Source organism: Odocoileus virginianus, chromosome 27 (assembly GCF_023699985.2).
Source record: "Odocoileus virginianus isolate 20LAN1187 ecotype Illinois chromosome 27, Ovbor_1.2, whole genome shotgun sequence".
Classification (NCBI taxonomy): domain Eukaryota; kingdom Metazoa; phylum Chordata; class Mammalia; order Artiodactyla; family Cervidae; genus Odocoileus; species Odocoileus virginianus.
In genome coordinates, this window is record NC_069700.1 from 31,494,642 (window position 1) to 31,521,580 (window position 26,939).

Genomic DNA, 26,939 nt, shown 5'->3' on the forward strand with positions numbered 1-26,939 from the left:
GGAGAGCTTGGGGATGGGGGCTGAGTGAGATGTGCATGAAAACAGCCCCCCTCATCTGTCTCCCCCACACTCTGGTTCAGACACTCCTCAGAGGTCCCAGGACACACACCTTTCTGTAGCTGCCACAGGGCTAGAAGCGTTCAGCTCAACTCTTAGGAGGAGCTGACAGGAAGGTCTCGACCTTCTCTTTGAGAGGAAACTTCTCTTAAAGGGAAAATTAGGCTCTGAGCAGGGATAATAAAGCCAAGACCAGCTCAGGTTAAAGCAGTAAATGCGAGTGCATTCACCAGAGAGGCCTAAGACCCATCTTGGCCAGGAATTGTAAAATGCCCACTCTCCCACCCCCACAGCGCACCCCTGGTCCAGAAGTCCCTGGGGCAGGAGGAGGCTAGGGGAAGGCTGCTCTGAACTGTAACTGGGACAGGTGGCAGCCGTCCTAGCAAACTGCTCCCCACCAGACACCCCAGACTGCGGAGAGGCTCCACCCACCGCAGCTAAACACCAACATGGCCTGAGGAGCACAGATGAGGCTCACGCAGGGCCAACCCCAGGAGAGTTTTAACTGGTCTGGGGTGTGGCCTGGGAGGTGGAAGATTTCGAAGCCCCATGGGTTACCCCAGCATGCAGCCAGGATTGAGAACCCATTGGTCTCACCGGAACCTGACTTCTGTTAAGCTGGCCACAGAGGGCAGGCATCCAGCACTGGAGGCGCTGCCTGGTCTCTCCATGAGACCTGTGTTGAGGCCAAGAAGAGAACAGTGTAAGACAATACATAGATTTCTTTTTTTTTTTTAACAGAAACATAATTTGTGTATCACTTCTTTTGTTAGAGTCCCCAAATAATTTGGAGGTTTCTGGGATTCCTGTTTATGAGTTAGAAACTGAGTTCCCTCTATTTAACACTCCCTGAGCTGTATCTAAGGCTGAGGTAGAATGCAGGCCACCTCCTGGGCCAGGGGGTGGTGGGAGTGAGCAAGGAGGACCCGGCCAGGGCAGCCCCCCGCCGCCCCCCCCCCCCGGTGTGAGGGCAGCGGCCCAGGTTGTCACATCCACCTCAGCTCCAGCCAGTGTTTTATCCACACGACCCCAGGACGCCAATTCATCTGGTTTTCAAGAGGAACCAGAAGTTGTTTTATTTTTTTAATAAAAAGTATCTATTTATTTGACTGCCCAGGGTCTTAGTTGAGGCATGTGGGATCTAGATCCCTGACCAGAGATTGAACCTGGCCCCCGCTGCGTTGGGAGTGTGGAGTCCTAGCCCCTGGGCCACTAGGGAAGTCTCCAGGAATTTGTATTTTTTGTGTGACATCTTCTAAGTTTTAAATGGCAACTAAAGTTTTTAAAACTGCTCTGTAAACCAGCAAGGTACGTCTGTGAGCCTCCCCTCTGTGACCCGACCAGCCTGTGACTAAAGGGTCGCTAGTCCCTGGGGGCTCCTGACAGGCTGTCTCCCTGCCCGCTCAGGGCTTCAGTCAGTTAGACAGCCTTGGCGCCGTTCTTCCTAAGCCTGGCACATAGAGGGCTGTCGGTAAATAGCTGCTGAATGGAGGGAGAGACAGTGAATGGCACCAGCCCAGAATCCCCTGTAGGTCAGAGCTGCAAGTTGGCCATAAAATCTGGTTAAACGTCCTGCTAGACAAAAGCATGTACTCCCAGGTGCCCGGTGCGTCACTGAGGCCTGCATCGAGGAGGGCTTCAGCGTAGCCTGGCGCCGGAGATCTGAGTGAGAGAAGGGGCGGCAGGACGTGCCAGGCCGGGAGCCAAGGGGAGTGCTCCAGGGCCTGGTCTCAAGGCGGCAGCGGCACCAGGGTTCCCACCTTGCCACGTCGTGGAAGACGTGCCCACCCTCACGTGCCCGGCCCATCTCCCTAACGGCGCGTCTTTGGATGTGGTTATGCCCACCCTCACGTGCCCGGCCCATCTCCCTAACGGCGCGTCTTTGGATGTGGTTAAAGAGATGAGCGTGGTCCTTGGCTCATGGCAGCCAGGCGGCAGACTGAGAACAGCATGCTCAGGGGGAGGAGGGATGGAAGGCCACTGTGGGGTCAGCTCGAGAGGCCCATCCCACCTGGCTGAGGGCTTCAGGCCCCGCTGAGCACCTGAAAGCTCACCCACACCTTCAGCCGCCCGCCCAGCTCTGTGCCTGCGGCTGGGAGGGGTGCCCCCGCCACTGTGCATGCTCAGTTGGCAGGGGACAGCTTCAGCATTTCCTCCCTTTTCGAGAATCTTTTCTGAAGGTTTATGTTTGCCTTCCAACCCTGCTCACGCAGGTTGTAAATAAAATGCTCCCCACATACCCTTCCTACTCCTCATCACCAGTCTTCTCTCCGGTTCTTGGCTCTGCTCTTTTTTAAACTTTTGAACCTTTAAATTTTTTATCAAAGATATACATGTTCAGTTTTCAAAGTCAAATAGGAGCACACGGCTTATAACAAAAGAGCAACAATCCCCTGCTTCACTCTTTCCCAGCACAGACCCTGTTCATTTTGAAAAACAGTACATTCAAAGAAAGTGTATTTAACACTATGGTTTAAAAATATAAAACTATAAACAGTGAAATGTCTCCTTCCCACCCACCTCTTCATCCAGAGGTGATAGTTTATGTGTAAACCTATAAAAATGTGAGTATTTTTCCCATTTTTTTTTTAAATACAAATTTTTCTGCTCCTTGGATCTCTCTCAGATTCCTCCCTCCGCGTCCCTCCTGCTGCGCAGTCTCTGGTGGAAAGGTCAGAGATGCACCACAGTCTACTTAACCAGGCCCGAGTGATGAGCATTTAGGCTGGTTCTGTTCTGCGGGGCCAACAGCACTGCAGCGCCGGCTCTACGCCTGCCGTGCTCCTGTGCTGGGAGCACACCTAAGTTAAAGCTTCTGAAAAATCTCATGTGGTTCTGGTTCCCACACCTTCCTCCCCTCAAGAAGCATTTAGATCTTCTGTTTCTCAGCAAGATACTTTGCTTTCTCCTTCATTGTAGTGGCCACTGAGTGGCCTCTAACTTAGAAACATACGTCCTTCATGTCTGGGAAAATTTCTTGTGTTATTTTTACATTTTGTAACTTGTGTCTTTTCTGCTCTTTTTTCCTGAAACATTTGCTAATTGGAGAGGGAACATTTTGGTTTGATCATCTCATTCTCTTATCCTTTTTCTTCTATTTTCTCTCTTTGTCATTTTGCTTGGTATTCTAGGAAATTTCCTTGACTTTGAGTTTCTCTTTTGTTGAATCACTTATTTCAATTCATAATTTTAATTTGCAAAATTGTTTTCTTGTTTTCCAGGTATTTCTTTTTCACGTTATTTTCTTGTTATTTCAAGGGTGTGATAATGTTTTCTTTTACCTTTCTAGGGGTAATATAAGTTCTTTCTGAAGTTTTACTCTGCTTTCTAAACTTTATCTATATACTCTGAGTTATTTTTCTTTTCCATTTGTGTTTGGTCTCTTATCGTTCGTGTTAGAGTCTTTGGTGATCTTTGGTTGTTTACGGTGAAGTGTTAGGCACTGAGAAAGCTGTCACAAAGCTTTTTCTGTGTGGGTGGGCTTGTGGACCTCTTTCAGGGTTATCAGACAGGGCTCAGGCATTTCACTGGGAGACCCCTGTCCGCTCATTCTGATCTAGCCCTCTGGGCACCGTCAGTTCCTTCTCCTGGAAATGCTCTTCAGGTCCATCGTGTGGGTCTCAGCCCACTTGTAACTTCACCAAAAAACTTCTTTCTCTAAAGCCATGGGCTCCTCTCTGTTTACTTATACTGCTTTTTTTTTTCATAGCCCTTCTTTAACTCTTCTATTTCTTTATTTCTTTTGTCTCTCTCACTCCCCCACTAGAAGCTAAGCTTCTTGAGGGCAGAGTTGAAAATAGGGCCTTCTAAAAAAAAAAAGAAAGAAAATAGGGCCTTCTTCATTAAGCTCTCAAGAAGTATTAATGGAAGGAAGATTGGAGGGACAGAGGGGAGCAAGTTAGGTCAGTATTTCTAGCTGTTTCCTCTTGGGCTGGTCAGAGTCTCAGGGATCCTTCAGTCCCCTGCCTGCAGGTTAAGCCTGAATCACGGTGGCCTGAAAGCCACGAGTGGGAAGGGGGCTGGAAGTCATGCCGCCTGGGATGTTCACTCCTGTGTATTCATGCGCTCAGCCCCTGGAGGGCCCACCCTCTGCTGTGCCTGGTGTCCCAGTCTAGACCCGCTCTGTTAAAGGACTCCAGGGTGAAACCACCGTCTCCTGCTGAGGTGGAAAAGGGCTCATCTCCACTGTGCAGGAAGAAGAAAAGGGGCCCACCTTTTCCTTTTACCTGTTTTCAGCCAGCCCCCTGCCTGCCCCCACCTTCAGCAGTGGCTGGTGACTCAGGACATGAGCCTTTTGGGGGCCTGCAGTGTGAATCCACTTGCTTTCTGGGTGTTTCTCTCTGGGGTGTTGGCAAAGAAAGATGGTGACATCTTTCGTGCTTTCTTTGTGCTTATTTTATGCTCATGTGTGTATGTGTGTGTGTATTAGAACACATATTTGTGATATGAAACATACATGAAATTTCCTAACTGCCCTTTTAGTGAAGGGAGCAAAGGTTAACCCATGTATTCAATTTGCTGTGTTTAACTGCCAGTCTGGCCCTGGCCAAACACTCCTGGCCCTCTCCCCAGTGTCCACCAGTTCTGCTACAGAAAAAGTCTGACATTTACTTTCTCACTATAGCACAAGTGGCAAAATCACATAATTTTTCAGAGCTGAAAAGACCAGGCACCCTTGGTGTAGGATCTGCAGGATCCCCAGAGGAGACGGGACGAGGCTGAGGATGCATAGGCAGTCTCGGCTGAGCCCTTTGGGCCTGTGTGGTATCTAGAGCCGCCCTTACAAACCCCACTCTCACCACTGGCATCCTCCTCTCCCATCTGGCAGCTCCCTGTCCTCTGCTTGCTTTGGACAAAGACACAGCTGTCCAGAGACCCGGTACACCCCCCGGAGGAACTGACTCCACTTTCCCCCTAATTTTTATATTCCCGGTTTGGTTAATTTCACCTCTGGCTAATTCTTTCTCACATCAAACACAGACACCATTTTAATCCCTTCCTTCCTTCCTTCCTTTTTATTTCAAGAACTATTTAAAATGCAGAAAAGAATAACAACTATTATAACATTCATTCACATACTCACCCCTGGAATTGACTGTAGTTAGTATTTTTCACATACACTTTGTCTTTTTGTTTTCATCAAAGAAATGAAACTTTGCAATTGGTGTTGAAGTGTCCTTTGTTCCCCATCAGCAGAGCCCACTCCTCACCCTCTCCTGAGAGACAGCTGCTCTCATGAATTCAGCATATCTCCTTCCCCAGAATAATCACAGCACACTTTACAAGCATGTACAGTTTTCGTGAATAACATGCACAGCGACTGTGAAGACCCCTGTAAACCACACCATGGTCTGCAGTCAGAAGAGCCTTTCAGGATGACAGTTCTTGACCCACTTTTTCACTCTTCTTGTTAACAGACTACCTACCATGTTTCAGTAGCAGCCCCAGGATTTTATATGAGTTATAGTATTTAATCTCATTCCTCAAGCGGCAGCTTCAAAGAGACTGTTTTCAATCACTTGTTTTTCTGGCTTGTTCCATTACTACTATGGCAACAACAACATTTTCTCCTTCCTTTTTTAAACTTCATATACATAATATTTCAGCCTCATTATGGGTTAAAGTGAGTTTTATGGGTGGGTCTTGGAACTCAGTCAAAATGTATGGCTTTATTTCTCTGAAAAAACTGCTTCCAAACTTTAAACAGCCAATTACCAGGGAGGTTTTGGAACACCACCAGGTTAGGAGTTGGGACCGTAGTACAGTTTGCGTTGTCCTCTGATTTTGGAAGGACCGCTGATCTCCCCAGAGAGATCGTAAACTTCATCAGGGCAGCACTCCATCTTGCATGTTTCCCATAACACCTAGCAGGTACCAGCCTCAAGAGTGCTTTCACCAAATACTTGCTTCATTCCTTCAAAGCCCAGCTACCTTGTCTGCCTCCAAGTAATGGGTATAATGGGTACTGATGGAGTGTGGTGGGAATCTCTGCAGTAGTCACTGAATCAACACCAGCAAACTCGGTGACTCATGGGGGGGTCCCTGGGAAACGGCGTGTCTTGTCCAGGTTTATGTGGCTGGCAGGTAATTACAGTAGTAATAACAATATCAGCTCTTTCTCTTAGAACCTAGCGTATGCCTGTACTGCTCGAGGTGTTTTACATTTGTTAATGTATTTAATCCTTACACACAGAAAAATTTAGATAGTTATGTTCATTATCCTCATTTTACAGAGAGGAGACTGAAGCCTAGAAAAGTTAAGTAGCTTGTCTGAGGTCACAGAGCTGGCTAAAAGTTCAAACCCAGGAGCCTGGCCCCACAGCCCATGCCGTCAGCCACTGCCATCCTCCCTGTGGTTCACGGAAGGCCATGATTAAAACCTGCTGTTTTGACTGTCACCCAGTGAGTCTCTCAACCGGAAATATTTTACATAATAATCCAGTGCTGGCATTTTCACTTGCTTCACATCACGTGATCTATGTTAAAGGTTTGGATAGTAGGCAAGCTAGAAATTTTTTTCTGATATACATTCTACCAAACTAAATTGTACAAAGAGTGCAGAAGTACAACTAATGTCTCTTGAAATTCTTCCATCCAAACAACATTTTGGCAAACATGCTTGTAGACGTCTGTCTTAGAATACATATGTGCATAGATATTTACAATTTAACATAATTGGGACCACATTTTAGGTGCATTTTTGTGAGGGAGAGCGAGGTATTATTTCCATCAGCATTGGACAAATGAGGAAACTACAGCTCAGCAAGGGGTTGTGATTTGTCCACTGCAGAGCTGGCAAGAGCCGGGGCTGGGACTTCACTCCTGTGTGCGTTTTTCTGTTTGGGGTAAGTGCTCAGAGCAAAGGCCGCACGTGTTTTTTGACACTGGTAGTTCCTGTTCAGACACGTCCTCCCAGCATCCAGCCTTGGCTCTGAGCTGAGAGGTGATGTTGCTCTGTTGTCTCTCTGTGAGTGTCGCCTCCTACAGAGGGGATTCAGAGCCCTGGGCGATCAGGAGTCTTCATGCAGCTCTCCAGCTCAGTAAGAGAGGCGCCGAGCTTCTGCGGAGACTGGGCGGCCGTGGCGGTGCCTGGCTCTGTGAAGCAGGAGCCTCCTCGGGGCGGCGCCGTGACTATGCATGTTGCTCCAACATGACCATGACCGTCCCGCTGCCGCCTCGTCACTCCCTGCTGGGCACGCGGAGAGCAGTCTCAAAGACGTTCGGAGGAAATGGAAGCCGATACTTGGGAGGGAGAGATGCTCATTACCTCATCCTGACTGGCTTCCCTTCCTGCTCGTGCTTTGGTCTTAGGGTTGTCATCCAGTTTGCTGAAGATGAAATCATCTGTTCACCTCTCGGGCTGTGTTAGTGAAAATGAACTCTAATATGATTAGATATTAATGCGGTGCAATGGAGGATTGGTATTAAATTGAGGCCTTCTGATCTTGTTACTCCAGCATGCTCCCTCCTGCTCAGGCTGCCGCCCTGCCAGCCCTGCTCCCCCTGCAGAGGGTGGTGGGGCCAGGGCATGAGCCCCTAGGAGGCTGGACGGGAGATGGAGCCGAGGGGGCGACGGTGGGGAGACAAGTGGGGTTCAGGCCCAGCTCCTCCCAGGATGCCCCACAGTGAGCCCTCACTCCCTTCAGGTCCTCGGCCTCCACCCCATACAGTAGGGCGGGGTGGGGGTGGGGTCATCCAGGGAGCAGGGGCACGATGCCAGGCCTGTCTGCACTCTCAGAGCCCTGAGCATGTTGATGAGGACCGTGAGCTTACGAGAGCCAGGTTTTACCTTCCTGTCCAGAAGCACTGGACAGTTTTTTTGGATAAGCACAGGACTAGAAAGCTAAAAAGAAAAGAGTCTTCTCTGTCTCCTCCACTCCCAGCCCCCTGTCCATCGCAGTCCTTTTTGTGAATCTGGCTGAACCTAATATCAGAGCTATGGTTTTTCCAGTAGTCATGTATGGATGTGAGAGCTGGACTATAAAGAAAGCTGAGTGCCAGAGAATTGATGCTTTTAAACTATGGTGTTAGAGAAGACTCTTGAGAGGCCCTTGGACAGCAAGGTGATCAAACCAGTCAATCCTAAAGGAAATCAGTCCTGAGTATTCATTGGAAGGACTGACGCTGAAGCTCCAATACTTTGGCCACTTGATGTGAAGAACCGACTCATTGGAAAAAACCATGATACTGGGAAAGATTGAAGGCAGGAGGAGAAGGGGACAACAGAGGACGAGACGGTTGAATGGCATCATCGACTCAATGGACATGAGTTTGAGCAAGCTCTGGGAGTCAGTGATGGACAGGGAAGCCTAGCGTGCTGCAGTCCATGGCATCGCAAAGAGTCAGCCATGACTGAGTGACTGAAGTGAATAGTTGTCACTGGCTGAGTCACTTGCCCTGGCTCTGTTTCCCTTTCCTGGAGTGGTGGTCTGAGAAGTGCAGTGGACCAGCTCTGGTGTGTGCTGTCATTGCCGTTGGCAGTGGGATGGGGTTCTGATGCCTGGGCGATGTGAACCCCTGGCTTCCCCGACCTGCTGGAGGAAGAACGCACGTCTGTGCTCAGCCCCTGTGTTTAGGGCAGAAATGACCCCGAGACCTGTCGGAGCCCAGGTCCAGTGTTAAAGCCCCATGGGGCCTTCCTCACAGGCCCACCCTAGCCCTTGGGCTTTCCAAGAGAACTTTGTGGGTCTGGGAACAAAACACTGAGAAAATGAGCCAGGAGTGCAGACCCTGGGGATGGTCAGATGGCATCACCTTCATGTATGAATAGCCTTTCTACAGACAGAGTGATTTTTCTTATGCTGTTTCCAGAAAACTGCTTCCAGAGGCACAGACTTTGTGCATAGGATGGTAACGACATTTTAATGACCTCAAGGGGCCTGGTGTCCAGGCAGCCGTGAATCAGCCTCTGTGGGCGGCTCATGGTGAGAGAGAAGATGGAACACCTGAAAGCAAAGGGGGAAAAACAAGCCCCAAATACGTGTATTTTCTTTGGTAGCATTACTTGGTAATTAGACAATTACAGGAAACAGCGTCCCCGCAGCTGGCGGCTCCGCCATGTGTGCAGAGGAGGACTGCGGCAGCCGCGAGCACCTTGCACTGATTATGAAAGCAGGAGCGGAGTTTGCAGCCGTGGGTGCCGAGAGCCTCGTGCCTTCCGGCGAGCCGGGAGCGGTGAACCGGGAGCAGACCACTTCCTCTCGGGGGAGACTGGGGCCTGCTCCACCGGCCCAGCCCCTGCCCATCTGTGAGGAGGGGCATTTAAAATCCTGGGGCTGCTTTTGAGCCCACCCATCCAAAGACTAAACTGTTTGGGGGATGCGTTGGGAAGCAGAAAAAGAGGGCTGAAGGGAGGCCAGTGTAGAAACTTGCCTTTTCTTCCCCAGATACCGCCACCACTTGCATGGGGTGGGGGGTCAGACATGGGAGCCCAGGGCTCACACGGCAGTGAATGCCCCCCTCCCCACCTGCAGTGCTGGACCCAGCCGCCCTGCTGTTGCCCTGCCTGCCCGGCTTCAGCTCCTCTTCCAGAACCCTCCTGGGAAGTCACTGTGCCCACCACGTGCAGCCATTCAGCCCACAGCCCTCTGAGGGCAGCCCCATCATGGCCCTGTTACTTCATGAACCCCGCCCTCCTTGACACCCACCCACCCACCCCCCGTGTGGCCACACTCTTGTCACCACGTGCAGGGGTCTGCATCTCATGCTTGCTTATGTGGAGCCTTCACAGAAGGGCAGGCACCTCCTCTGCCGAGATTGTAGGGGCACCGTGTGCTCCTGTCCCCGCTCCACACAGTGGGTGGAGACCCCCGCCCCCTCCACATCCTGGGCTCCGCTGGGCCCTTGCCGTCAGCAGGATCACAGGACGGTGTAACCAAGCAATGCTTATGTTTCTCCTCACAGGTCCTGGCAGTCAGTAACTTTTGAAAGACGTCCAGCATCCTTCATCCGAATCGTTGGAACACACAACACAGCAAACGAGGTAAGGGTCCCCTTTGGTGAAAGACACAGTGGTACTTCCTGCTATCTGGGTGATACCTCGTCCCAAGTGAACTGGAGCTGTTGGTTCCGCCCATCAGTGGCCTGTTATTCAGACAGCTTCCTCGGTGCAGGAAGGAGGGGCCCTGCTCTCTCACAGGGGAGCTGTTGTTACCATTTCTGGGTGTCTGTTCACCATAAGTGGCAGCCAGCCCCTGCAGCTTCACTTCCTCCCCTGTGCAGAGACCTGGAGAGTCCTCTCCCCTCCCAGATGCCAGCTCTCTCAGGGTTCCTGGGCCCCTATGTGTGGTGTGTGAGGAACCCCAGCTCCGCAGGGCGGCCGAGATGCACAGTTGCAGGTTTTCTCTGTCCGTCTACCCAGTCCTGCGCCGGCCTGCACATGGTGTTCACGGGCGAGCCTCTTCTTCCCTGGCCCATTCCTCGCCTGGGCCCAGGCCTTGTTTCTGGAGCAGCAGCTGTTCTTTTGGGCCACACCATCTCGGTGTCCCTTCACCTGTGGAATTCATGAGGAAAGAGTTGATAGGTTATTCTCTCGAGTTCGGGCTCCTGAGGCCAGGGTGGCCGGCAGGTGAGGTTCCTGGGCCTCAAACGTGCTGTCTTCTCTGGCTGGAAATGGCTCTGGAGGACGCAGTGGGTTCCTTCAGATGAGAGAGGGGTGGGCAGTGCCTGCAATGCCTTGAGAACCCGAGGGAGGGTGCTGTGAGCTTCAGCACAGGACCCGAGTGCAAACCAGGACCATGCCAGACCCGCTGGGACTGCCTCCCCCAACAGCGTGCATCGCCCTGGGCCCCATGAGCCACCTCCGGGCCCAGTCACAGCATTAAAGGTGAGAAGAACGTCTGTTTCCATTTTGAGTGCAAAATAATCCATCTGTAAGTTAATTGCTTAGCCTCTGTTCCTCAGGTGGGCATAGACTGAGCGCTGGCGGTGAGGCGTTCGAGTTGGCAGGAGGCCATGCCAGGGTCTCTGCTCATCACACTTGCCTTTACACAGTTAGATGTGCTTAGCGCACACCCTGAAGGCCTGACCGCTGGTTAAAGACCACAGTAAGGTTGAAGCTCAAGAGGTAAATGAAAGGTGTAAAAATAGTAACCATCCTGCAGTTTCACCCCTGTGTAAACTTTGTCAGATCGGTACAGGACCAGTGTCCTGGGCGTGGGCTCCACACCGGAAGGGGCTCTGTGCTTGGGGCTTAATGCTGTCCAGCATCCTCTTGCAATTCTTAGTCATCTCACCCTTGGACTTTCTTTTTACGGGAAGAGCACCCACCAGGGGCTCCCCGCAGGCCAGCCTCCACCCCTCCTCCCTCCCTGGGACGGGCTCTCGGCCACCCACCCTGACCCCTGGGGCCTGGACCTGCGCACCCTCCTCAGCCTGCCCTGGGACCACTGCCACTCTCAGTGGGACCCCCACACATTCGTGAGGAGAGTCGGGATCTGGTGTGGGTCCCCCTGCGAGTCACAGATGGGGCCCTGGGTGCCCTGAGGGTCTGCCCTGACCTGATGCTGTCCCCTGAGCTGGAGCGAGCACAGCATCAAGTAGCAGATGGGAACCCGGGGGCACATCTGGAGAGATGACGCTGGGAGAAAAGGAGAAGCGTTCTCTCTGCCTTTTGAAGGAGAGCCCCACACGTTACACAGTGGGCCCTGGAGCATGCATTGTTTGTCAGATGAGAGTTCTCCAGGGCACATCAAGGTGCTTCTGGTTCTTTGAAAAGCACTTTAAGCAGTGAAAATATTGTGATAACATATATTCATTTTACCTTTGTATTTATTTAGAATAAAAATGATACACGCCCACAATATATTTCTTCCAGAGAAGAGCTTATAAACAGAAGCCTGAAACTTTTGCTTACCTTTTTATTTCAAAACAAACCTGAAAATTATAAAATAAAGAAAGCCATTGATAGTTTTTAAAGCACAAAATTAAAGAATTCTAAACATCAGGTCATAAAGACACTTTTTTCTTCTTTGAAGATGTAACAGAAGTATAAATTTGAATCTGTATTTTATTTTATTTTATTTTGAATCTGTATTTTAATAGATATTTGAGCCCCAAACAAAACATCATAGTTTTAAAATTTTACCAATAATTCTCATTTTTTCTAACCACTTAAATTACATGTATATTACTAAATTAGAAAACAATTTGAACATATCTTTACTTAATAGTATATGAAGCTAAAATTAAATATTTTTGTTGGCAATCCCTTGTTTCTTATATAGTGCATTTTTTAAAGGTCATTTTGTTTTCTTTAGTTCCTGAATGGGACTTTGTAATTGTCATTTAACAGTAGAAGGAATTCTTAAGTCAGAGAAGACCAAGAAGCACTGGGGCAAGTCAGGTCAGGGTCTTCTTCCAGGTCTTGACCCCACGGCCCTCACCTCCATGACCAGAGGAATAATTTCCCCTTACAGAACTTAAAAGGTGGCATGCCAGATCCCCTCTCCCTGATGAGTTTACAAAAATATCTGCAAGGAGCCCCAGCCACTCAGGACCCCGCCAGTTTGGAGACTGGAGTCCCCAGTATGAATGGGTTGACTTAGGTCACTAATTAACTGGTGACCCCATCAGGTATCTGGCTGATGAGCAACTTGCTCAGCTGCTTTATCTAGTGAATTATTTATCAGGAAAAAAAACCTCAGTGTGGTGTTGCCAACCTGGGAACATCTCAAATCATAAAATTAACTGTGACTGGGATCATAAGGCAAGATCCATAAACTGTCATTCTCAGAGCAAACAAGAAGGCACAAGAGTTGATTTCATGGAGTATCGGGAATGTAGTGCCGCCTCAAAGAGAAAGTTCTTCATTGCAGCATACCGATTCTGGGCGTCATACCCCCCTTCTTGGAGATGGGCAGGAATGTGTGCAGAGTCAGAGGAGTGAGGGAAGCAGGGTGACTGTGGGGGGTCGGTCAGGACTCCTGGGGGGACTGTGATGGCACAGCCATCAGGGGAAGCAGGCGGGGGTCCAGGACACGCCTGGTCCAGAGTCCCATGGAGCCAGAACCACGCCATGAGAAGACAGGGGTCAGGGCGCCTCTTCCTTACAGTGGAGGATGGGTGGAAGGTAGGCCAGGATTCTTCAGTCTGCCCTGGCTTATCTGCCAAGGGGCATTAGTAGCCTTCATTGACTCAGAGCCAGGACCTGTCTTTAGATAGTGAATGTTACCAGCCCACAGACTGTGCGAATTTCAAGAAGTGTAGATGGAGTTGGTTTCCATCATGAGAGGTAAGACGGTGTATGCAGACAGGAAAAGAAGCACGCCAGCTCTCCCAGGTAAGACCGTTTGCTGCAGGCGCTGCCCCGCACGGAGAGGATGTCAGAGCAGAGCCCCGCGGGGAGGTGCGGCTTGGCACCCCTGTGCATTGAAGAGCATTCGGCAGGGGGGCAGGCTGTCCAGGCAGAAGGTGGGAAGGTGGCGGGTGTACATGGCTGTAGCTGGTGGCAACAGGAAGGGTCCAGAGCTAAAATCCTTGGGGATTTCTTGCGCCACGTGGCCACGTGTCTGTGTTGCTCTAGTCAGCCCAGCCTCCCCGCACCAGGCTCGACATCTCGCCGCAGGCTGATCCGCACCCCCAACCCCGACCCGTCCACCAGGGCCAGCTCTCGGGTGACAGCAGCCAGGCAGGCTGAGGGCGTTCAGATTTCTTGATCACCTGTCCGGACACGCTTCTGATTTCCTCGGCATTTCATGCCCCTCCTTTGGGAAGCGCGTGTCTGCTGCTGGCATCTGTCTCATCTTCCTTTGTGAGCACCAGGCAATGAACTCATTTAAGTTTTTAGCTACATTTACGACTTCGGCCAATGAGCCCCTTAATGCTCACCTTTCGAAGAGCGCCACTTGGCTCCAGTGGCCTCTTGCTCCTTGTCTGCTTAGCGTTTCCCTGTCGTGTCTCAGCGTCCCAGGACGTTTTCCTTTCATTGCCCACCAGGGAGCCTGTCATCCTGCCCCTCCTTGGCTCTGCCCCTGGACATGCCCCTCCCTCTGCTACTCGGAGGCGGCTTTCCCATCCTCCTCTCACACTCAGCACTAGACGGCAGGCACATGTGGGTTTGTCTGTCAGCGAGTCCCTCCCCCTGAAACCTGCTCTCCTTCAGTTATTTTCATTCATCTGAGCCTCCCTGGTGCCTAGAGCCGAAAAGGTCTCCCCGGCTTTCCCTCCATCACTTTCTACTGGTCTCATCGCTGGCGCAGCTGTGTGGTCCTTCCCGCCCCCTGCCTCGACTGCTGCCTGACTCTGAGCTGCTTGGGAGGCAGACGGGCTCTCCCGCCTGCAGGAGGTTAGAAACGGCCTTGTGGACAGGACCACAGGCATCCTGGCGGATCTGAAGTTTCCTCTCGTACCCAGGCAGCAGCCGTGCTGGTTCTGACGCAGCATCTCTCACACACCTTTCGTTCGCATTCCACTGGTTACCAGAGAAGAGCAGCAGAGGCACACGGCTCCGTCCTTAAGGAGGCTGTCAGTCTGTCAGCCTGTTTCTTCTTGTGCCTGTTTCGCTTATGCCCGTTTCTTATTTTCGCTTTGATGAAGCCTGGTTGGAGAGCAGGTTGTGGAGTGATTTTTTAGGAGGTAGAGACCTCAGGGGCACAAGCAACCCCATGAGCTAGAAAGGACTTGTAGGAAAAGCTTCCTTCCTACAATATAGAACAACCAAGTTCCTGCTCACAGAACCCACAGGAAAGAAAGCCTTTGTCGAGTCAGTAACAGAGAGTGAGGACGGGGTGGACAGTCTGTAGGCAGCTCTCAGGGCTCCAGTTATGTGTTGAATTTATGTAGCTGAGGAAAGAGGCTGTGTGGTATCTTTTTTGTCTTATGTCCCGGCCCTAACTTGGGCCCGGCATGTATGCGCACAGAGTACCTCCTTCCTGAGTGAGCGGATGAATCATTCAGTGCGTCCCTCCATCGCTCCCTCTCCCCGTCAGGCAGCCAAATAAAGGAAAAGGTTCAGTGAAACAACTCATCCCCGCTGTCCATGAACATCACAGCGTGTCCAAAGATAGAGCCAGCACCGAAGAATCTGTGTAGTGGGATTACATTTGTACAAACGTCAGAAACAGGCAAAACTAAGCTATGACATCTAAGGTTGTGTACACAGAAGTGATTATTATTAAAGTCAGGCTGTGGTTTTAATAGCAGGGCAGGGGCTCAGACCAGGAAGGGACCATGCGGTGCCAGCAGTGTTTCTGGTTCTTGACCTACATGTGGTTTACATGGCTGGAGTTCACTCTGTAGTTATTCAACAAGCTGTACATTTGTATTTTATGCACCTTTTAGTGCATAGTTTTCACAATAAAAAATGTTCTAAGCGAAAGGGATAAATTGATGAGGAAACCAAAGCTGAGCAATGTTAAGTGATTTGTAAGAGTTTGAATTTCAGGCAGTTTGGCTCTTAACATCCAGGGTGCTCTGTCTCCCAAAAAGGCATAATGTTGGGTGGCCAAAAAAGTTCATTCAGCTTCCCCATGACTCTAGTAGTGCTTGTTTGTCTTTAACTTGATTCAGAGCAGTTTGGTTAGATAGTATTGTGACAGCTGTCATATCAGTGCGAATTTTAAAAAGTTTATCAAAATTGTGTAAGCATTTTAATATTGAAGATGGGAGAAAAAAGCAACATTTTTGGCATATTATGCTCTATTATTTCAAGAAAGGTAAAAAGACAACTGAAACATGAGAAAGGATTTGTGCAATGTATGGAGATGGTGCTGTGACGGATCGAATGTGTCAGACGTGGTCTGTGAAGTTTCATGCTGGAGATTTCTTGCTGGACGATGCTCCACGGTCAAGTAGACCAGGTGAAGTTGATAGCAATCAAATTGAGGCATTAATTGAGAACAATCAATGTTATACCACGAGAGATAGCTGACATACTCAAAATATCCAAATCAAGCGTGCAAAATCATTTGTACCAGCTTGGTTATGTTCCTCGCTTTGATGTTTGGGTTCCACATAAGTTAAGTAAAAAAACTGTCTTGACCTTATTTAATGAAAACATTTCATTTTTAAAACAAATTGTGACAGGCGATGAAAAGTGGATACTGTACAATAATGTGGAACAGAAGAGCTTGTGGGGTAAATGAACCACCACCAACCAAAGGCCGGTCTTCATCCAAAGAAGGTGAAGTTATGTATATGTTGGGATTGGAAGGGAGTCCTCTGTTACGAGCTCCTTTCAGAAAAGGAGCTCATAATTAATTCTAACAAATACTGGTTCCAGTTAGACCAACTGAAACCAGCATTCGTTGAGAGGCATCCAGAATTAGTCAATAGGAAATACATTATCTTCCATCAGGACAATGCAAACCACAAGTTTCTTTGATGAACAGGCAAAAACTCACCATTGATTGGGGCGTCCTTGGCTGGGACATCCACTGTACATTCCAGATTTCTCTTTATTTTGGCCTTTATAAAATTATTTTAATGGAAAAAGTTTCAGTTCCCTAGGAAACTGTAAAAGATACCTGGAACAGTTCTCTGCTCAAAAAGATTAAAAGTTTTGGGAATGTGGAATTATGAAGTTGCCTAAAAAATGGCAGAAGGTAGTGAAACAAACAGTGAATATGCTGTTCAGTAAAGTTCTTGGTGAAAATGCAAAATGTCTTGTGTTTTTACATAAAAACCTGAAGGAACTTTCTGGCTAACCCAATAAATAGTAAAGCCGCAGAAAAGAGCCCAGCTCTGCCCTGGCTAGGCCATCAGATTAGCTGTTGGTAAGCATGTGGTTCCTGTGGGCAGGCTTTGTGCACCAGCCTGGGCTCAAACCAGGAGAGAAACCCAGGCAAGGGCCCTTCCCTAGAGGGGCTATAGCTTCACCACCGGACAGAAATCAGCCCACAGGAAGAGCACCTGAACCTGGGGTGGGGGCGGGGGGATGATGTGAAGCGCAGGAGCCTGAGTGAAGCTGCAGTGAGCCGAGGCAGTGGCGGCAGGTGGGCACAGCCCTTTGGATGGGTTTTCTCATCTGAAGAGCGGATCACATGATCCCGGCCCTGGATGGGCAGACAGGGCTGAGGCTGTGCAGTGGAGGCTTTGGGAGGGTGGAGGATGCAAATTCCTCCCAGCTCCCGGGAACCGGCTGCAGGAGGGTCCCTGCCGACACCAGCAGGGTGGAAAGTCTGTAAGTGGCTGCTTGAGCTGCCCTCCAGGACCAGTCAGCGCCGAGCCTGGAGTGAGGCAGAATTTATTTACAGGCTCTGTCGGGCCGTGAGTGGTTGTGGGCTCCCAGTGCCATCCTTGTTCCCATAGCAACATGTGGCTCTAGTGAAGAAAAAAACAAAAAGAAGGAAACAGATTCTAGTTTTGTTTTCTGTTGTTGTTGTTGTTGTTGTTGTTGTTTTAAAAAAAAGGCTCCCTCCTGGCCTGGTAACAGTTCAGTTCAGTTGCTCAGTCGTGTCCGACTCTTTGTGACCCCATGAACTGCAGCATGCCAGGCTTCCCTGTCCATCACGAACTCCCGGAGCTTGCTCAAACTCAAGTCCATGGAGTCAGTGATGCCGGTGACGATGGTGACAATTATTTCCCAGGGCCCACCCCTCGGTTCTGGTCACTACCTTGAGGATTCCCTCCAGGTGGCATCCGCCAAAGGATGTCGTCTGAGAAACAGCCTCAACACACAGGGCAGGGAGGTGCGGGATGAGCCCAGGAGGAGAGAGAAATAGGAAGGAAGGGGGGGGGGGGACGGCTTGTCCAGTGTGGACCAGGAGACCTCGGCCTTGGTGCCAGCCTTGCCCCCAACCAGCTTTGTCACCTCACGTCCCTGGCTTTCAGGACACTTGTCTTTAAAATAAGGAGAGTGGACTAGATCTTAAAGGTTCCTTCCCAGTGAGACAGAAAAATATTTATAGTACAATTATACAAGACCTTTTATAGATGTCTTTATATTTAAACGTCTTTTAGGAAAGATTTTATTGGGAAAACAAAGGGAAAGTGACACAGCAGTGGGCACGTCATTGTTCCAAACATCCCACAAGCCTTATGGCTGTTGTAATGGAGCAGTTCTGCACCAAACACCTGGCCTGGGAGGGGTGCCCACAGCACCTGAGCAGGCGGGGCCTGGGGTCCACTGGGCGGCGAGATGGATGGAGATGCCAGCTCGTGAGGATGATGTCCAGCCATGTTTTGCTGCGGAGCCAGTGGTGAGGAGTCAGGCCTGAGATCTCCATGCAGCCAGAGCTCTTCAAGACAAAGCAGACACATCTGGATGAAGTGAACAACTGTCTGTGGCGATAGGGCCACTAGAGCAGCCTCTAGGGGAGAGCAGAGGGCCCCAGTAAGGCCGTGTCTGCCCGTTCCCCCTGGGAACTGGAACGTTTCTCCTTTTTTTGTGTTAGTTTTCCAGACTAATTAAGAGAAAGAATCTCTCTCCCAGGAGCTCTGGAGTACGCACACAGGAAAATCAGAGGTCAGGGATTCCAGGGCTGCCAGAGGTGACATGTTCTGGAAAGGCTTTTCTCCAGAACCTTCTAGGCAGTGGAGTTCCAGATATTTGTGAGTGCCCGGGCTTATGGGAAGATGGCAAAGTGACATTGGAAAATTAAAAAAAGCTATTGCCACATAGAAGCAGTGTCATCAAGAAGCTTACTCTCTTACCTAGTAGGAATAAATACTCATGCAAAACTTTTGGGGTATCCTATCACCCCAAAGCAATGCTGAAAAGTTGTTGCTCACAACCTGGAAATATCTTGCTGTGAAATGGGTTCCTTAACTGAAAACCGTGTTTTGGGCTGTTCAGATACACATACATGATACTCTGATTTTAAAGTGCCATGTTTTATTGGAAATACTTGGTCTTCATTTTTAAAGGAACAAAGGTAAAACATCTCTATACAGTCTAGACAGACTTGGAACTTCTGTTTCTGAGACAGGTGTGAGAAGACGTAATTGTCAGCATCTTCAAGCTCAGCAGGGTTTGCTGAGCACTGAGTGTGTACCATGCTGCCATACACACGTTGCGAAAGGATAGAGGAAGTCTTCAGGGTGTGTAATTCAGAAGCCACATCTCTCTGTCTGACTTATGGGCAGATATCATTGAGAGGTAGGTATCTATTTATAAAGATATGTCACCTCGTAAATGTAAGTTGAAAGCTTGGCTCAGAAATGCTATTTGTATTGGTTGGTATGAAAGAAGTCTGAAAATTACTCAAGAGAAACCTGAAAAGCAAGGTAGAGTCATTGATCAACATTTATTAAATTTTCCTGATTTCTGCTACAGTTCACAGTGGGTTCTGCTACAGTCCACAAGTGGACTCATAGGCCAACTTGGGAAAATTAACAGAGGCCTCTCTCTCTGCTTTTAAAAACCTTGGGGACCTCCCCAGGGGAAGAGTGGGTAAGAATCCACCTGCCAGTTTAGGGGATGGAGGTTCAATCCCTGGTCCAGGAAGATTCCACTTACTGCAGAGCAACTAAGCACATGTGCCACAGCTGCTGAGCCTGCACCCGGCGCTGTGCCCCACAGTGAGAGGGGCCACCAGCCGCTGTGAGGAGCCCTGCCCGCCGCAACCACGGAATGTCCGCGCACAGCACCAGAGACTCCGCACAGCCAAGTAAATAATAAAATTTTTAAAAAATGTCAGGGGAAATGGCATTTGTTAAAATGTCTCAAAAAAAAAAAACAAAAAAACCAACACCTTGAAGACAGGTTGAACAAAGAGTGCTTGGGGAATCACTCTAATGAAGAGCAGCAAAGAGTAGCCAACCCAGGAATCCACCGGCTCACGGAGGAGGGGCCACACATCCGTATGCATCCTCCCCAGGACTCCCAGAGAAAAGTCTACCCCAGATTGTCTCCAGCATGTTGAGAATTACAGCTCCCAGAGAGGAAAGGAAAGGGATAATAAACAGCAGCTACAAAAAGAACACGCGGATGGTGACTCGGGCTGTGTAAGCCTCATACACACGACTACATTCCAAATTAACCAGCTCCTCCCGGGGGATGGATCCAGAGGCCTCGAAGCTGGTTTAGCAAAGGTGCCCCTTCATGAGCAGCGGCCATCAAACTGGCTAATGGGAGGCCTGACTGCTGAAGAGGAGAGGGAAGGTGACTCGCCGACGGGGTAATGGTTCTGCATAAATCCGAGCCCAGCTCTGTGCCTCATTCACTTTGTCACAGCCTTTCCAAGGGCTGGGGTCGCAGTCTTGGGAGGGTTCGGAGGAAAGAAATGGAACCACACAAGCTTCTGAGTGAAGAGAGACTCAGGACCTGGCTGTTCCTCTGAGAGGGAGGCCCCAGGTATGGCGGGACAGGCCCCAGGCCCTGACGACTGCTCCAGGCAACAGTGACCCTGCAGTGTCTGCGTGAGGAGAGCGCAGCGTCCCCACCTGCGCGCTGGTCCCCGGGGGCCTGGGGTCCTGAGGGAAGAACCCCAGCCTTGAGCCAGATGGTGGCGGTGAGTGTGGACACGGCCATGCTTACCGCCTCTGCAGCGTGCAGGCCTGGCCTGGGTGTCAGCTTCACATGGTCGCCGTGAGGGCCCAAGGCTGGTGGGTTGAATCACTGACAGACCGCTGAGCCGGCACATTGTACAGAGGGGGCGGCAAGGCCCAGGCCTTCATCTGGAAGTCCTCCCAGTGCCTCTGCCCGGAGGCCACGCCTGCCCCTTTGCACGCCTTCCTCCTGACCTTCAGGCAGGATCACGCTTGCAGGCTGTGTCTTCCTGCTCGCTTGCTGCCCCGTCGTCGGACGGAGGAGCTGTCCTGGCACCCCGAGGGCACAGGAGCGGGAGCGGCCCCGCCCCGAGGTGCACCCCCTCCTGCTCCCGGCTGCGTTCCTCTGCGCGGGTCCTGACAGCGGGGGCTGCGTGGCCAGCATTCGTCTCAGTGAGGTCGCTGAGGTTTGAAAAACAAGCAGTGGAAGGAGGATCAGAGGCAGAGTCCAGGTCCAGTGCTTGCGAGCCCGGGGCCACCACGGTCCCCCAGCCTCTGTCCTCCCCAGGGGGACCTCAGCCTCTGTCCTCCCAAGGGGGTTCTCTGTCAGTCTTACCAAGCCTGTTTTCAGGTGCTGTAGTTTATCCTTTTAAAATGCTTCTTTCTTGTTTATCCCACTTTGCTGTGTTCTACCTCAGGATTTCAAGTTTAAGGGTTTGTTGTCATCTACTTGCTTTCTTCAGATACTTATTTGTCACCACAAACATATTCCTCTTGTGATATTTTTAATTGAAGCAACACTTAAGTGTTTAAGCGTCTCCTCTGTCCAGAAGCCCTGGCTGCCTGTTTGGGTCCAGGCCAGGCCCCTGCCAAGCCCTCTGAGGCATGGCCTCTTGCTCCACCATCCCTGCGGCCCAGCCCGGCGGCTCCCTTCCTGTGCCATCGCATGGGGCTGGGGCGCCCACAGAGGGCCCCTCTGACCGGTCCTGCCCCATCCTTCCAGGCCCAGCTCAGGAGGCGTGCCCTGCCCCACACCCTCCCGGCTCCCCGCATGGTCAGAGCCCGTCCACTCTGTCTCTGTCCTCACTCAGCGCGTGCGCCCTCCAAGGGGCCAGGACTCACTGGAGGGGTCCAGGAGGTGCCTTGTGTTTGGGGTGACCACGTGCGTGCACTGGGACCCCCTGAGCCCTGTTTGGGTCCTGACCACACCCAGTGTCCTGCACCCCCGGGCCCCAGCCTGACACCTGGGGATGCCGACCCTGCCCCACTCACCGCCCTGAGCCCGCTCGCTCCGTCCCCGCCACACCCTCTACCTCTGCACCCGTCTTTCTGTTTGTAAAACACCCTTCGCACTTGGACTCTTCCCCACGCGCGCGGCCTGTGACTGGTTAGCTGTTTCTCGTGTGCTGCCTGTGAGGCGGCCGAGCCCGCTGGGTGCTGGAGACGCTCGGGAACCCGCATCAGTTGGTCCCTTGGGACACCCTTGGGACTCCAGGGTCACAGCCTGAAGCGCAGCTCTGACCGGCCCTGGTTCCTCGGGGTCGCTGTGGAGGCTCAGCCAGTCAGGCCTCGGGCTCCCGGTCCCCCCACTTGGGGCAGAGCCTACGCTGAGCTCCGCGGGGTCAGGGAGCCGTGTGGGCCTGATTCCCGGGGAGCAGCCACCAGATGCTGAAATGCTGCCGTTGGGTGTGTCGGGAGTAACAGTCATTTGCATTACTCCTTCAAAACAGGTAGGTTGGTGAGCTGGAGACAGTCGCGCGGTTAGTTAAGTCTCTCAGGTAGAGAGAGCTCTAGACCGTCCTCCAGGCTTCCCAACGCGCCGCGCGGCAGAACGCACCCGCCGGGGCCAGCGCCGCCCGCGGGGCCCCTTCCTCAGGGGACGGCCAGCTGGTCAGCGGCCGCGGCGCTGGGGTCGTCTTTGCTTTTCACTCAGAGTTTTTACTGGTTTGTTTATTCTTGTGTGAGGCCCTGAGCGGGAGAAAGGAGAGCCACGCCTGGGTTCTTGAGTCCGGGAGCTGACAGCTCTGGGCGCAGGCGGGAGGAGGGGCCCCAGCCCCGCAGGCGGCCCGGGAGCTGAGCGACCGAGGGAGGCCGCGAGGGAGAACGCCCGCCTGGGGCCGGAGACGGCCAGGGTTCCGAGGGGCAGCCTCGGGGTGCCGTCAGGCGGACAGCTGGCGGGGGCGCGGGGTGGGGCGGCACGCGGGGCTCGTGTCAGAACGGGGAAGGCATCGTAAAGCGGTGCATTCACGGCAGGTGGAGTCCCGGGCGCCGGGGAAGACTCGGCCAGCCGTGTTGAGAAACGGAAGGATGTTTGTTCGCTTACAGGGAGGTGTGAGGGACCCTCCACTGACGGGGCGGGGATGTTATGGAAGCAGAGCTGTGTTCTGGGGGGTCATCATGGTTCCATCGTGTCCTTGCTCATAAAGCAAGAGACTGTCAGTAACCCAGCAGGAGATGGTTCTGTCATTCAGAAGCTAGAAGAATGTGGAGCTGATGGAGATTAATAGTCGGTACTTAGAAGAGATTTTCAGATTTACCCCAAGTAGCTCAGGTTAGAGCCAGTGGCCCTGTAGACAGTTTTTAAATCCCCAGAAAAGGCCCTCCCATCAGGCTGCTGACAAGTAAGCACCTGCTGATGGGTCCAAGTGGGGAGATTTGCTTGAAAAAAAAAGGGAGAAAGAAAAAGAAAGGAAGGAGAGACCTGGGGCTGATCCCGGGCAGCTGCGGCTTCGGGGGTCCACAGGAGGCAGCACCAATCTGAGCTTTAGAGAGAGGGGGGCTCACAGTGAGAAGAAACCGGCTCTGCCATACAGAGAGCGCCCCCCGGCTCAGTCAGTCCCACATCAGTCTGAAAGCTGGGATCTGAAACAGCGGGAGACAAATGAATTGAAGTGGGAATATGGAAAAAACAGTGATGCAGGGAGGTAAGCATGGAATTTATATTTTAAGTATAATTTCCCGGTTGATATTACATTTGTCTTCTCCTCTGTGAACCTGATTCTGCAGGAGGGTGCACGTGTGTGCGTACGTAGTGATGTGCACCTGTGTGCACGGAGTGGGTGTGTGTTGCGTGTGTGCACAGTGCATGTGCTAGAGCTCTGAGGTCGTAGAGCTCCCAGGAGGAAGGGGCAGCCCCACCCCAGCTCTCTGCACCCCTAAGCCCCCTGCAGTCTCCTCTGCCTGGCCCTTCCTCAGGGAGGGCGGTGTGTGGCCAGTCTGGCCTGCCTCCAGCCCACTCCCAGCACTCCAGTCCTTCTCCTCTACAGGCCAGCCTTTATCCAGGACTCAGGAAATGGGCAGATCCAAGTCCAGTGGCTCCTCTCTAGCCAGTAGGCCCCTCAGAAGGAAAGGGTGCACCCGACACAAGCAGAGTGAGGCTTGAGCTCTCCTGGGAGCACGGGGGGGGGGGGGGGGGGTGGCCAGGGCTGGGAGCCTGTGCTGTCTCTCACAGCTGTCCACACAGGCCCAAGCAGTCACTGCGCACTGCTTACATGCTTCTGTAAATTCACTGACAGCCTTACTGCAACTCGCATCGTCTTATATCTGGGACCCTGGGCTGCTTTAGGAGAAGTCTGGAGCCCCGAGGGAGGAAACCCTTGGGACACAGTAGCACGGTGTGAGAACCAGGGCCCCACCAGGTGTTTGTCCAGGGCGCTGTGGTTCTAGCAGTGGGTCTTCTGTCTCCTGGTTCCCCAGCCATGGTGACCTCTGGCTCCCTCAGCCTAAGCTCCTGTCCTGTTACTGGCCCAGCGCCCAGCCTCCAAGGCTGTCTGGTGCCATCAGGCCCCTCCGGAGCTGGCACTCACCCCTGAATCCCACTCCAGCTTTCTGCCCCAGAGCCTCACCCACCACTGTCACCTCTCCTCACAGTTGGCTGCTCGGAACTTCTCAGACGTCACTTGGCTGGCTGTCTCCTCCCCAGGGTCTTTACCCATATTATTCTCCTTGCCCGGAACACATCTAACCATAAAATGCTCTTGCTTTCCCTCCCTCCCGAAAGTCTGTTAACTTTTATTTTAATTTTATTGAGGTACAATTGATTTATTGATAACTTTATTGAGGTACAATTGAGGTATTGATTTACAGTGTTGTGTTAATTTCTTCTGAACAGCAGAATGACTCCAGTTATACACACACACATTTTTTCCATATTCTTTTCCATTATGCTGAAGATACTGAATGCAGTTCCGTGCTTTAGAGTAGCACCTTGTTGTTCATCCACCCTGTACAGTTTCATCTGCTGACCCAGAGCTCTCAATCCTTCCCACCCCTCCCTCTCCTCTTCTCCTGAGGCAGCCACAAGTCTGCTCTCTGTGTCTGAGTCTGTTTTTGTTTCATAGATACGTTGATTTGTATATTTTGGATTTCACATGTAAGGGATACCATATGGTATCTCTCTCTTCCTGGCTTACTTCACTTAGGATGTTAATCTCTATATCCATGTTGCTGCAGGTCTGCCTATAGATTGTGGGAGGGGGCAGCCACATGGCTTGCAGGATCTTAGTTCCTTGACCAGGGATCAAACCTGCCCCTCAGCAGTGAAAGTGTGGAGTACTAACCACTGGACTGCCAGGGAATTCTGCTTGTTAACTTTTAAAAGGACTCTCTTGAGGGCTTAGTTTCCTCAGTTCTATAAGCAATGGCCTTCACACAAGTTGTTTTTATTGTTGTTGCTCAGTCGTGTCCACTGTTTCCAACCCCATGGGCTGCAGCATGTCAGGCTTCCCCGTCCTTCACTATCTCCCAGAATTTGCTCAAACTCCTGTCCATTGAGTTGATGATGCCATCCAACCATCTCATCCTTTGTCACCCCCTTCTCCTCCTGCCCTCTATCTTTCCCAGCATCAGGGTCTTTTCCAGTGACTCTTCATATCAAGTGGCCAAAGCATTGGAGCTTCAGCATCAGTCCTTCCAGTGAATATTCAGGACTGATTTCCTTTTCGATTGACTGGTTTGATCTCCTTGCTCTCCAAGGGACTCTCAAGAGTCTTCTCCAGCACCACAGTTTGAAAGCATTAATTCTTTGGTGCTCAGCCTTCTTAATGGCCCAGCTCTCACATCCATACATGACTACTGGAGAAACCATAATTTTGACTATATGAACCTTTGTTGGCAAAGTGATATCTCTACTTTTTAATATGCTAAGTTTGTCATAGCTTTTCTTACAAGGAGCAAGCATCTTTTAATTTCACAGTGGCAATCACTGTCCACAGTGATTTTGGAGCCCAAGAAAATAAAGTCTCTCACTGTTTCCATTTTTTCCCCTTCTATTTGCCATGAAGTGATGGGACTAGATGCCATGATCTTAGTTTTCTGAATGTTAAGTTTTAAGCCAGCTTTTTCACTTTCCTCTTTCACCTTCATCAAGAAGCTCTTTAGTTCCTCTTCACTTCCTGCCCTAAGGGTGGTGTCATTTGCATGCCTGAGGTTACTGGTATTTCTCCCAGCAACCTGGATTCCAGGCATTTTGTAGGATGTATTCCGGCATTTTGTAGGATGTATTCCGTATATAAGTTAAATAAGCAGGGTGACAATATACAGCCTTGATATACTCCTTTCCCAACTTGGAATCAGTTCCTTGTTCCACATCCGGTTTTGACTGTTGCTTCTTGATCGGCACACAGATTTCTCAGGAGGCAGGTAGGGTGGTCTGTGATTCCCATCTCTTGAAGAATTTCCCACAGTTTATTGTGATCCACACAAAGGCTGTAGCGTAGTCAGTAAAGCAGATGTTTTTCTGGAATTCCCTTGCTTTTTCTATGATCCAGTGGATGTTGGCAATTTGATCTCTGGTTCCTCTGCCTTTTCTCAATCCAGTTTGTACATCTGGACGTTCTTGGTTCATGTATTGTTGAAGCCTAGCTTGTTTTGAGCATTACCTTGCTAGCATGTGAAATGAGTGCAATTGTGCGGTACTTTGAACATTCTTTGGCATTGCCCTTCTTTGGAATTGGAATGAAAACTGACCTTTTCCAGTGGTGTGGCCACTGCTGAGTTTTCCAAATTTGCCGGCATATTGATTGCAGGACTTTAACAGCATCATCTTTTTAAGATTTGAAATAGCTCAGCTGGAATTCCATCACCTCCACTAGCTTTGTTCATAGTAATGCTTCCTAAGGCCCACTTGACTTCACACTCCAGGATGTTTGGCCCTAGGTGAGTGACCACACCATCACGGTTATTCCAGTCATTAAGACTTTCTTTGTACAGTTCTTCTGTCTGCATATCCCCTGAAAGAGCTTTGGGAAAAAAAGTATAATTTTTCAAACATTTTAAGTAAAACATTTGTTCATAACTTTATAATTATTTATGTCAATATGATATAGGAAAAAATAAACATTTTAAAAGATGGAAGATGAGGGCTAATTATTAGGAATACATAGTTGATGACATGATTTGCTAAGTTAGATTTTAAACAACTCGTTGAATTAAGGGACACCAAATCTGAAAATAATTGTGGAATCATTCATGGGTTTTAGCCAATGTATTTGGAGAATGTCTTCATAATTCTGAAA

The 26,939-nt window shown here is 50.6% G+C and overlaps 1 protein-coding gene across 3 annotated transcripts in view; it reads left to right on the forward strand.

Moving 5' to 3' along the window:
* BTBD9 (BTB domain containing 9) overlaps positions 1–26,939 on the forward strand; it is a 405,610-nt gene that overhangs the window by 375,796 nt on the left and 2,875 nt on the right. For all 3 annotated transcript variants that reach the window (XM_070456511.1, XM_070456510.1, XM_070456509.1), the window contains one exon: positions 9,961–10,039. In XM_070456511.1, the coding sequence (XP_070312612.1) occupies positions 9,961–10,039 (79 nt within the window). The remainder of the gene's footprint in view (positions 1–9,960; positions 10,040–26,939) is intronic.